This window comes from Macrotis lagotis, chromosome 5 (assembly GCF_037893015.1).
Source record: "Macrotis lagotis isolate mMagLag1 chromosome 5, bilby.v1.9.chrom.fasta, whole genome shotgun sequence".
In the NCBI taxonomy this organism is placed as follows: domain Eukaryota; kingdom Metazoa; phylum Chordata; class Mammalia; order Peramelemorphia; family Peramelidae; genus Macrotis; species Macrotis lagotis.
In genome coordinates this window covers 232,112,619-232,125,442 of record NC_133662.1, presented here as the reverse complement: position 1 = coordinate 232,125,442, position 12,824 = coordinate 232,112,619, and the positions used below count along the sequence as shown (strand labels likewise).

At 39.6% G+C, this 12,824-nt stretch overlaps 1 protein-coding gene across 1 annotated transcript; it reads left to right on the top strand.

Moving 5' to 3' along the window:
• Positions 1-10,298: 10,298 nt before the first annotated feature.
• On the top strand, positions 10,299-12,061 carry LOC141488644 (C-C motif chemokine 4-like). Its single transcript, XM_074188890.1, has 3 exons — positions 10,299-10,558; positions 11,096-11,210; positions 11,653-12,061. The coding sequence occupies exons 1-3, from the start codon at positions 10,486-10,488 to the stop codon at positions 11,738-11,740; spliced, it is 276 nt and encodes a 91-aa protein (XP_074044991.1). The 5' UTR covers positions 10,299-10,485; the 3' UTR covers positions 11,741-12,061.
• The last annotated feature ends 763 nt before the right edge of the window (positions 12,062-12,824 follow it).

The window sequence follows — 12,824 nt, the reverse complement described above, 5'->3', positions numbered from 1 at the left end:
TAAAATTGAAGGAGATGCCTGTTCTACCTTGCCTCTTCTGAACCCATTTAACTATAACTTTAGGAAAGGAAATGGTCAGTTTCTAAAGGATGAAGAAGATTGGGTGACTTCACCAGGAACATCCTACTTGTCAGAAGGGATTATACCTCAACCTCTCTGCTCTTAAGTTCAGCCCTCTGACCACTATCCCAAACTCCTGTGCTGGGGGAGAAAATTTGACCAGACAGAATTTGACCAGATTTGACCCACCTATGCACATCTTCCCTCTACATCTTATTTTCTCTAACATGAATTTTGTTTTCACTGTATAAAAATGGTTATGAGGATGCATGTATATATATAATATACATATAAATGTCCTATAATTAAATTCATTAGCACAGCTCCTCAGATAGTCTCATGGGGCCTCAGCTCCCACTGGAGAGACTGCCCCATAATTTGATTAGACCTTGCCTGAAGTCAGAAGATCTAAAGTTGAATCCTGAATCTATCATTTTTTGGTTATGAAAATTTGGACAAGTCATTTAATAATAACTTCTAGTTATATAGCAACTATTCTACAAATGATCTGATTAGAGTGTTGACTTGAGGCTGATGGGTTGCTGTCTTTTGTTCTTGAAGAGGATCAGAATAATATCACAATATTAAATCAAGTTACAATGTGTCTGACTTTGACTGATCAGACCAATCTGATATCAGAATGCTCTACCTTGGGCACAGATAATCCATATCATCATTTGTGTGGTGGATTATCTGAATTTGTGCATCTCTTATTTCTTTTGAACAATTTCAATTCTACTTACCTCATAGGGAAGGCAGCTTCTTTGATGAGGGTATGCTATGCTGAACAGTCTTGTGCCAGTATCTCCCATGTCACACATTCAATTCTAAAGTTCTTGAGAGAGACCTTGAGAGTGTCCTGGTATCACTTTTTCCAACCACCACATGAGTGCTTGACAGTGTGTGAACTCTCCATTAAATAGTCTTTTTGGTAAGTATATGTTTGGCATTTGAACAATGTGTTCAGTCCATCGAAGTTGTGCTCTCTACAGTAGAGTTTGAATGCTTGGCAATTTAGTTCGAGAAAAGACTTCAAGTCTCTGGTATCTTATCCTACCAGTTGATCTTCTGAATCTATCTAAGACAATTCAAGTGGAAGTGATTCAGTTTTCAGGCATGACAGTGGTATAATGTCCAACATTAACAGGCAGACAACGATGAAGGCAGCACAAACTTTCAGTTTGGTAGTCAACCCATGATCTCTTCTCTCCCGCACTTCCCTTTAGTCTCCAAACCTTCAACTAGTTCTGGCAATGCTTGTGTCAGCCTTATTATCAGTATATACATTCCTGAAAAGTAAGTTGCCAAAGTAAGAGATCCATAGCAGGGAAAACTTCTCCATTTGTGATAACCAATGGTTCAACATATGGATGGTGTGGTATTGGCTGATGGAGTGCTTGTGCCTTCCTAGTGTTAATTATTAGGTAAAAATTAACAGAAGCAGCAGAGAATCAATCCATACTTTGTTACATCTTAAATTCAGAGGCTGCATTGAATGTATAAGCATCTGCAAACAGAAAATCATGCACCAACACTACCTTTACTTTTGTCTTGGCTTGTAGCCTTTTCATCAGTATGGTAGCTGATCTTGATGCTGAAGTCATCCTCATTGAAGGTTTTTGATAATATGATTGAAAATAACATGCTGAAAAGCATGGGAGCAAGCACAGAGCCTTGTTTCACTGCAGTGGTGACTGGGAAAGTGGGAGAGCATCATCCAGTATCTGGAAACCAGGCAAACATGTAGTTGTGAAATTGGCATACAATTGTGATGAACTTTTTTGAGAAACCAAATTCTGACGTAATTTTCCTGACACCTTAATGATTTTCAGTATCAAAATCCTTGGTCAGATCTATAATGCATTTTTCAGACCTCTGTTTTGCTCTTGCCATTTCTCCTGGAATTGTTGGACGGCATATATTATATCAACCATTCCTCAACCCTCTCTGAAGGCATACAGGTTATCAAATAGAAGACCATTTTTCCAGGAGAATGATCAGGCTGGTGGCACTGTGAAGTTAAAGATCACCTAAGTGAATACATTTCAGAGATGGAACTTAATCCCAGGTCTTCCTGACATTCAGGCTAAGATTCTATCCCTTCTAAGTTGAGGGTCCTAAATAGATGAGAGTTAAAAATATCTACCTTTGTTACTATATAAAGTTACTGTAGAGATGATGTGAGATAGTCAATGTTAAAATCTTTTGTATTCTTAAAGTGATGCAAATGTAAGTTATTAAAAAATCATACAATAAAGCAGACAAAGGAATGGACCAAGACCTGGAGTCCCCATTTCTTTGTCCTGCTCAAGGTCACCTTTTGTACAAAAATTGTCCATGAGTGATCTTGATGGAACCAAGTTTCCTCTGTGTGATATAAATGAGTATAAAGATGTGAAGTTAACTGACCTGGAAACATATCTAGTACCTGGTTCTGACTATCAGTATGACCTTGAACAAGTCGCTCCTCTCTGAAACACAGTTTCTTTAGCTGGAAAAAGAGTGTTGAATTAAACCTCCCAGGACCCTTCTAAATCTAGAGGTGCAATGCCTACAGTCAAGGCAATTATGATGTCAAAGTAGTATGAAGGTTCAGTTGACTATTCTTTCAAATCAATGGTTAATAAAACCCTCCTATTTGACTTTGTATATGTTTCAATTGTCTTTGCAGCTAACTCAAGTTCACCACTTCCCTCTTAGCACCCTTGTCATTCAACCACATGCATTCTCCCTCCTCTTTGTCCCATGATGAAACTGAACTGTGAGAGAACCTCAGTTCTTGACACCAGCCATACATTTCTGGGACTCAGTTGTTCTCTGTCCATTTCCTACCATAAGCTCAACCTTGGAATTTCTAGTCTTTTTAGGAAATTCTTTTTAGGAAGGAAACACTTCCATTTTTCCATGTTCTCCTGGAAGCCCCTATAAAAAGAGAGTTCAAGCATAAAACAGAGACACAGACCTCTAGAATCTCTTATCTTTTTAAAAAAATATTTAAGGTAATGGGGTTAAATGACTTGCCCAAGGTCACACAGCTAGACAATTTATTAAGTGTCTGAGACTGTATTTGAACTCAGGTCCTACAGACTCCAGGGCTGGTACTGTATTCACTGTGCCACTTAGCTGCTCCTTAGAATCTCTTACTTTTTGCTCTGCTCCTCTTTAGCCCTTTCTCTGCCTTCTCCATCCTCATGGTCATGGCCTTCAACTCTCTGGCATCTTCTGCACCAAGTTAAGTGAGCTTCCTACTGCTCTCTGTGACTGCCTAGGCTCTGTAGAACATTAATAAGAGCTAAGACTAGGGGGCAGGTAGGTGGAGCAGTGGATAGAGCACCAACCCTGGAGTCAGGAGTACCTGAGTTCAAATCCAGCCTCAGACACTTAATAATTACCTAGCTGTGTGGCCTTGGGCAAGCCACTTAACCCCACTGCCTTGCAAAAAAAAAAAAAAGATAAGACTAGTCTGACCATAGGGATCTATTGAGGGTGGAGAGGGGTTGAGCTAAAAGGAAAGGTCAGGAGAAGGAATGGGAGGAATAAAATGCCTTTTCCACTAAAAGATATTAATATGCTCTTGACAGTATCTTTGGGTTGTTAGGTGGAGAATGGATATATGAGAAGAAAAGACACTAGATTGAGTTCTAGTTTTGGCTATGATCTCATTCTGATTCTATTGTTTATTACAATGTGATCTCCAGGAAGTGGCTGCCTGATCAGAAGAGGAATGAGAAGGGTAAATCTGGTGAGATACATTTTAGTCTGCCTACTTCAGAGTTTCTCAATACATTTTCTGTAGGGGTAGGTCTATCAGATCTCATCCTCCTCAGGCATAATGAGAATTATACCTTTTATTGCAGGGAATCAGGGTAAAGGAGACATGAGGGATCATATCTCCATTGTGCTGAGTTCAGAGGCTGTCTTTAGAATGGAGTCAGTAGCTAAGGAATGTAAAGTGTGAACATATGGCCTTACTAATCTCATGACTCTTTTTTTTTCTTTTCAGTGGGTTCTGACCCTCCCACCTCCTACTGCTTCAAATTATGTTAGCCAAAAGATGTCCAGAAAATTTGTGACAGATTATCATGAGACCGGTAGCCTGTGTTCCCAACTAGCTATGGTGTGAGTATCTGCTCACTGAATCTCTCCTGAGAGGATACAGGGAGAAAGATGGCAAGAGGAAATGGGCCTATTAGCCATCTTGGTGAAAAGGATGAATCAGAAAATTCAGGGGAAATGTTGGTTACAAGAGAAAGTATTCCCCAAAATGGTCCCCTGAGCAAGGTTGGGTTCTCCATGGAACAAGGAGTGAGCTATTCACACAAAAGGGAGGGTAAAACAGAAGCAACAGGAATTTTACAGCAAGATTAGGATTCTTGAGAGACTTTTCACTGGACAAGTCTCTAAAGAGAAGCTAAATGACCATAAAGGTCTGAGAGGTAGGTAGAGATGAACATTGTCACTTAAGTCCTCCAGGGACATATAGGAAGTGGTCAGTGCTGGACAGGGGGAGAGCATAGAGGAACATCTCCCAATCTATACTTTCTTATCTCTCTTCCTCTCCCTTTCTGGGTTCCAGACCAAAAGAGGCCAACCCCAGTAATGCCTGGGTTCAGAGCTATGTGGAAGAACTGGAGTTGAACTGAGGGGCCCATTGACCTTGGAGAATGAATCTTAAAGGAAAATGGACTGAGCTAAGGAATTCAACAGTCAGATGCAGATCCAACCTTACTGAGAAAACCTTCCCCATAATGATTCATTTTAAGCTGTGAGATTTAATTTATGTAAATTATTTGTTTTCTACTATGAATATTGCTATTTGCACTTTGGGAAGATAATTGTTCCCTGGGGACCTCTCCTAGCAAACTGAACTCTCTTCCTTAGAGTCTTTTGGGTCACATGTTGGATTCCATGATCTTCTGTAGCACAAAGAATTAAGAATAAAACTTTTGAAAGCTGTATTTTTTTGTTGTGGTTATAATGTATTTTGGGGGATGAGGATTTCAGGAGAGGGAACTCTGATCTTTTCATATAAACTTTTCATAGGGTTCTGTAAAAGTTCTGTGGCTTCAGTGGACTGAATATGAAAATATCCACCAGTAGGTAGATAAACTATCAAGAATTTTGCTATTGTCCATTAATAGAAGTAAATTTTAAGGAATTGAGAGGTAATATTCCTACTGTTTGGCTATGATATGACCATGCAGGGAGTCTTGTGGTCTGTTTAGATATCCATGGTTTTAGAAGAATTTTAGGAAGCTGGAGAATTTTCAGAGGAAGCCAACCAAGGATGTGAAGTATCTTGAGTCAAAAGAGGATGATTTGAAGGAACTAGGGATCTTCCAGGGGGAGAAGAGAAGAGCCACATCAGTCACGATTTCTGATTTCAAGGACTGGAACACCTGTCCTTTGGAAGAGTTGAGATTTGTGTTTTCTGGGGCCCAAGCAGAGAAGCAAGGACAATGAGTGGAATTTGTAAGGATTTATATTATGTCCTGAAGTTAGGAAAAACTTCTTAACAATTACAGCTTTCCAAAGTGAAATATGTTCAACTGTGGTAGGTTCTCTCCACCTCAAGGGAACATAGTACCTGGCTTACTATCATAAAGGATGTGATAGTGGGGCTTTTTTTTTTCAGCCACCCTTTGCAATAGATGACCATGTTGTTCTTGGTATTGTTCAGTCATTTGAGTCATTTCTAATTCTTTATGCCTCCATTTAAAGTTTTCTTAGAAGCAATAATGGAATGGCTTGCCAGATCATTTGATAGATAAGGAAACTGAGGCAACAGGGTTAGATGATTTGCCAAAGATCACACAGCTAGTAGAATTCTATGGCCAGATTTTTACTTAGGAAGATAAATCTCCCTGACTTCATGGCCAGCATTCTATCCACTAAAACATGACTAAGTTCTTGAAATGCATCCAGTTCTCCTTGGCATTCCCACTTGACTTCTGCCAAGGATTAGCTGGATGATCAGGGAAAATTCATTCAAAATTTCTCTCCTGTTTATCCTTTAGGGCTGCCTGGAGGCTGACATGATATAACAGGGGCAACAGAACATGCTTTTTTAAACTACAAAGAGCTGTAGTGGGTCAAAGACTTTTTATTATTTTTTTTATCAGTTAGTGGTGGTTGTGGGTGGGCAGTGTTACCATTCTCCCTGCTCTGCCTGCAGCACAGGGCAGATGGGAAGATGAAATCCCAAGGGGAGAATGAAAAGGGCTGGGAAGAAAAATGAATCCATGCTGGACTTCTTGGCCACTATGCTTCCTTTCAACTCCAAATACTTGATTCTACACTAGAACTCTCACTCCTAGAGGTCAAAATTTCCAATAGATTAACTTCTCTCAACAACCATTTAAAATAAAGAGAGGGAATATTATTATCCCTATTTGATGGATGAGGAAACAAACGTTGAGACATTGATTATTCCATGAGCATACAGCTAGGAAGAGGCTAAGATGGAGTTTAAATACCACTCTAGGATTTGAATACCAGCATATTATCTACTCGTTCAGATTATGTTGAATGGTTCCCCCAGGGAATGCAGGTAGATCAATCTTTTTTCTATCTCTAAGAGTTAAAATGGTCTCAAAATGGCCCCATGGGGAGGAAAAAATAGAAAAGCCCAAAGAAGTACCTGTTCTTTTCTTGTTTTACTTTTATAACTTCATTTATTTTTGTCAATGGATATAATTCTGAATGTATCTTGCCCTCATCTCTCGCTTTTTTTTTTGTTTGTTTGGGTTTTTTGGGGGGGGCGGTTCAAGGCCATTGAGTTAAGTGACTTTCCCAAGGCCACACAACTGGGTAATCATTAAATGTCTGAGGTCAGCTTTGAAGTCCTTCTGACACCAGGCCAGTGCTCCATTCACTGTGCAACCTAGCTGCCCCTCCCCATCTCTTAAAAATAAGATTTTTTTTTTTTTAGTGAGGCAAGTGGGGATAAGTGACTTGCTCAAGGTCATGAGGTAGTAAGTAAGTCTTAGGCCAGATTTGAACTAAGGTCCTCCAGAGTTGGTACTCTATTCAATGTACCACCTAGCTTGAAATTTTTTTTTTAAAGAAGAGAAATAAAAACCTCAGAAAAATTCAAGAAATTTAAAGACTTAGGGAAGGAAATGCCCAGTATCAAAAGGATGAGGATGACTGGGTGACTTGCCCAGGGGCACCCTGTTAGCTAGTCAGTATCAGGGAGCAAGGTTTATACCTCATCCTCTCTGATTCTAAGTTCAGTCTTCTAACTACTGCCCCACACTCTCTGTCCTGATGGGAAAAAGGGCAGGGTATCCATACAAAGTGACCAGACTTTTCATGTGAGTGGGATCCTTATTTCTTTCTGAATTTCAAGGTAGAAAGAAGTCTTCTTTTGCTTCCCACTAATGAGGGAAATGAGCCAAAATGAGCCAAACCACAGTCTTCTTTTGTTTTCCCCCCTCTTCCTTCTTGGATCAGTAGTATGGAATGAGACCCTCCTTTTACTTCTATTTTCCTTTCCTCTCCCAATACTGCAGTCTTCCATGGGAAATCTGTCTAAGATATTTTGGTGGCTTTATTGTAGGGCTGAATTTTTAATTCTCCATTTTTGGAGGACATTCTCCTGGGACATTCACATATTGGGATCCCATATTCCCTTCAATCTCTCTATATCCATGTGATTCAGTTTAGGTAGTAGGTCACCAAGGAGAAAAGGGAGAATAACTCAGGATTCTTAACACAGGGAGAATGAGGAAGCCCGAAGACCAGAGAAGAGCCACAGTGCAAACCTATATTAAACCTATATTAAGGTACCCTTAATATAGTAATATGTAAACTCACATCAGAATGCCTCTCAAATCAACATGACTCTAACACATTATTAATTTATTCATTTTTATTATGTGCTTTAAAAATCAACAAATATGAGCATCTCAATATATAAAGAAGAACCAAAAGGAGAAGGTTGTCTGAACCTATGAACTCCTGAATAAAGTTTGGTGGTTTAGTGGTTTAGATTAAGTTTATCCCAATGGTAAATCAATTCCCTTTCTGATTATATACCCTTCTAGAATTTCTTTTTTTCTTCAACATTTTTTGTTGTTCTTTTCTTCAATTTTTTCTATTTTTTGTATTACTGTCAGTAGCCCTAAACAAACCCTCCCATATCAGAAGTTGTGTATACTCAAAGCACCACTGTATCCAGATCTGAAAATGTTTGTCTCATTTGACATCTCAAGTCTATCCCCTCCCCATCAAAAGCTGGGGAATGTGCTTTTACTGAAATGTATACTGATTGCAGTAATCAGCCTTCTCCAGTCATTTGATTTGTTTTCTTTGACAATATGCTAGTCATTTCATCATCTCTTCTCCAGGTTCTGTTTTCCTCATTCAGAAAAAGAAGCAGAGGAACATGGAAGCAGAATGTTTAACAAATCCAGTGGGATCATGATTTTGGGTCAGCATTCTAGATTTGATGAAAACTCCTTGAAAAACTGGGAAGTAGTCAAAGAGAAAAAAAAGTTTAGACCAATATATTACACTTCATACCACAAGAAGCTGCATGAGTCATGGTGGGAGGTAGAAACTTAAAAAAGGATCACAGGAAACTTAGGCTTGGTCAAGAGCTTAAGTTTTGTTTCTGACTACAGTTTCATCATAGGGATAGAGCAAAATGGATGGAGAGAAGAAAAATGTGTGTGGATTTCCAAGACAAAGGTGCTGAGGGGAAAGCAATAAGGTTGAGATAGTAACAGAGACTGATGAAATAAATGTAAAAACTAAGTAGAAAGAATTATGGTGACCCTTTATCATAATGAATACTCATCATAGTCCTTTTATAATATAACTGCCTAAATCTCAAGACTATGGTTGGAGAAGTCAAAAGGCCTTTACTTGTCTAGTCCAATACCTCTCTCTTGCAACTAAAGAAACTGTGTCCTAGAGAGACAGTCCTTGTTCTAGGTCATTCTAGTAGTGAGAGGTAGATATTGGATCTGGGTCCAGGACTACTCACTCCAGAGCTGCATAGGAAAGTTTTATTTCAAAGAACTTTCAGGACTATTGAAGGAAATGTTTGTCCCATACCATCTTTTCTGAACCCATTAAGTAGTAACATTGTCTTCCCACCCATCACCAGCTTCCCCCAACATCTTGTTTTCTCTTCTTTAACCTGAATTTCATTTCATGTATATATGTTCTATGTATTTAATTTGTATATGAATTTAAGTAAGTTCCATAATTTTAGTCATTCTTTCACACATAACACTTCTCCCTTATGTGAACTCCCCTTTCATGAACTTGTGTCCCAAAATTTGATCAAAACTTTCCCAAGATGAAAAGACTTAAGGTTGAATCCAGAATCTATCACTTCTTGCTTATTAAAATTTCGTAAATCATCTAAAAACAACTGTCAGTTATATAAATACAATTCTTCAAATCATATGATTATGATGATGATTGGGGCACTGTGGAGTTAAAGATCACTGAGTTAATAAATTTCAGAGACAGGACTTGAACCCAGGTTTCCCTGATTTCAAGCCCATGACTGTATACTCTATGTCAAGTCTCATAGAGGAGAGATAAAAATATCAACCCTGTCTATTTCATTAGGTTGTTGGGAAGGTGATATGAGCTAATCATTGTTAAAGGATGAATGGATCCTTAAAGTGCTCCAATGGTAAGCTGAAAAATCATTACACATTAAAGCAGATGAAGGAGTGATCAAAGACTGGGGTCTTCATTTCGTGAACCTGCTCATGTCCACCATTTGTGATCAGTAGCTTATAACGACTCTAGGTGATTCCTCTGTATGGACCATTTTCTGTGAATATAAAGATGTGAAGTTACCAAGCTTGAGGATATATCCAGGATTTCCTTTTGGCTATCAATATGACCCTCAGCCAATTACTTTACTCTGGAACACAGTTTCTTCAGCCCCAAAACAAGAGTGCAGAACCTCCTAGTACCTCTTAACTCTAAATCTATGATCCTAGGATTGTATAATCCTATCATATCAAAGCAGTAGGAAAGTCATGTTAACTATTTCTTCAAAGCAATGATCAACAAAGCTCTTCTTTTTGATTTTGCATATATATTGCACCTATCTCTGCTGCTAGCTCAGGTTCACCACTTCCCCCTTAGCACCCTGACCAACCCATCACATGCACACTTCTCTCTCCATCTCCCCTCCTCTTTCCCCCATGATTGGAGGAAAGAATGTCAATTCTTCACAGCCTTACATTTCCGGAGCTCACTTTTAGCTTCAAGCTACTCCCACAACACCAGCTCTCCACCACTTTCTTTCCACTCCTTTTAGGTCCCTTCCTTCTCTCTGGGACCTCCCTGAAACCCTATAAAAAGAGGGTCTAAGTCTGAGACAGAGGCACAGACCTCCAGAGTTACTTAGTTTGTGTTTTGCTCCCCCACGTTCTCTCTCCTCTCAGGATCATGAAGGTTTCTGTGGCAGCCCTCTCCATCCTCATGGTCATAGCCTTCAGCTCTCTGGCATCTTCTGCACCAAGTAAGTGATTTCCTTTTGCCTTCAGTAAATGAGACCATAGAGATCTGTTGAGGGGAGGGAGGAATCACTGAAGGGACTGTCAGGAGCAGACACAAGAAGGATGTCTATATTTTCTGGACTTGAAGATATTAGCATGCCCTTGGTAGTATAAAGTATAAAGTTAAAACTTAGATGGAGACAGGACAAAGGAACAAAAGGAAGATCAGATTAGATTCTATGTGTGGCTAAATTTTCTTTCTGGCTCTTTCACTAATTAACCATGTGATCTCCAGGAGGTAGTTTCTTTGACAAAAGGCAGAAATTGAACTGAAAGATCCTTTGCATCCATCTTAGCCCTCCAGCCCCATTTTCATTTGGGAGTCCCCAATAGGAAGAGTGAGTCTGATCTTTAGGCAGACACAATGAGGCAAGCAGAGTATGGAATCAAATGTCCATGTGCTTAGGACAGGTTTTGTTCCTAGAAAAGAGTCAGCAGATAAAGAATATAAGTTATAAATATTAAAACTGAAAAATGTCTTGCCTTTCCTTTCTTTTCAGTGGGTTCTGACCCTCCTACCTCCTGCTGCTTTTCCTATGTCAATGCAAAGATCCCAAGAAACTTTGTGAGAGATTATTATGAGACCAGCAGCCTGTGTTCCCAGCCAGCTGTGGTGTGAGTATCTCCCTATTGAATGTCTTCTAAGGGGATACAGGGTGGAAAGATGACAAGAGGAAATGGAGCCCTTGGGCAACTTCTTGAAAACAATAAATTGGGTCTCCCAGGGGAAACCTGGTTACAGGGGAAAGACTGACTGGTGGTCCCTGGAAAACATCAGGGTCTCTGTGGAACAAGGGGGCTGCTCAACCAAGGTGGAGGGAGAAACAGAAGCAAAAGGGCAAGATGATACTGGTTGAGTGACTCCCTCTGGGAGAGGCCTCTAGAGAGAGCTTGAATAACTCAGAAGGAGATGAAAAATGCTGCTAGAGGTGAAAAGTGTCCCTTAAAGTCTTCCAGAAACATGCAGCAAGTGGTCAGTGCTGAACATGGAGGGGGAAACCAGAGGGGAACAACTCTCCATCACTGATTTCCCATCTCTCCTCCTTTTTCTCTTCAGGTTCCAGACCAAAAGAGGCCGGCACATATGTGCTAACCCCAGAGATGCCTGGGTTCAGAATTATGTAGAAGACTTGGAACTGAACTGAGGGGCACAAGGATCTTGGACAACAATCCTTGAAGGGAAATCAATGGAACTGAGAGATTCCAAAGTTAGGTATAATCTGCCCAGACTCCAGCCTTCCTGATACCCCATCCCCATTACAATTAATTTTCCTCTGTGATATGTAACTTATGTAAATTGTTGGTGTCTAATTTGGTATTTATTCTTGCCATTTGCACTTCTGTCGTTCCTCATGGGGATCTCTCAGCAGACTGGACTCTCTTCCTTAGAGTCTTTTGTGTCATGTGGTAGATTCCATGACCTTCTGTAGCACAAAGATTTCTGAATAAAACTTTTGAAAACTGTATCTCTTTCCTGTTGTTTCACTGTTCATTGGAGATGAGGGTATCAAAAGAGGGAGTTCTTCTTCTCTTTTCATATTATTGGGTGTAGCATCATTGTACAACAAGGGTTCTATAAAAGCTCTATGGTTTCAGTTGACTGTCATCTCACTTTGAGTGAATGAATTACCAAAAATTCATCACCTTCTATATTGAGAAATAAACTTTCAAAAATAGAGAGTCAATATTCCTACTGTTCTGGTTCAATAAGAACACAGAGGGAATCTTGTCCACGGTTTGTAATATGTTCAGGAAGCTGGAGAAAAGACCCTAACAATGTGGAGTGCCAGAGTTAGAAGATTATGTTTTGGACTTACAGGTGGTCATGAGAAGAAGAAAGTAAGAGTCATGATTTCTCTTTTCAAGGACTGAAAGCATTGAGATTTGCTTTTTCTAGAAACTAAGCTTTGACAAAAGGGCAAGGGGTAGGATTTATAAGGACCCAAATTTGGGACTGACATCAGGAAAATTGGCTCAACAATTTTAGTCATTTATACTGCAGTGGACTACCTCAGGTTGAGCTGGGTTCCCTTTCTCAAAGAGGTCTTTGAACAGTTGTTACTTGGAAAAATAGTTGGGATTTTTTCCCATTACCTTTAGGAGTAGATGACTATATTTTAATGGTTGGTGTTATTCAGTAATTTCAATCCACTGTAGTGATTTGTCTTTTTTTCTCCAACTCTTTGGACAAATGAGGAAACTGAGTCAACTGGTTAGGTAACTTGCCCA

Excerpts from the sequence above, each read along its gene's own strand:
- LOC141488644 (XM_074188890.1), top strand. The coding sequence starts at position 10,486 with ATGAAGGTTTCTGTGGCAGCCCTCTCCATCCTCATGGTCATAGCCTTC. Across the intron at positions 10,559-11,095 it reads TCTGGCATCTTCTGCACCAA|TGGGTTCTGACCCTCCTACC; the intron begins GTAAGTGATTTC and ends CTTTCTTTTCAG. Across the intron at positions 11,211-11,652 it reads TGTTCCCAGCCAGCTGTGGT|GTTCCAGACCAAAAGAGGCC; the intron begins GTGAGTATCTCC and ends TTTTCTCTTCAG.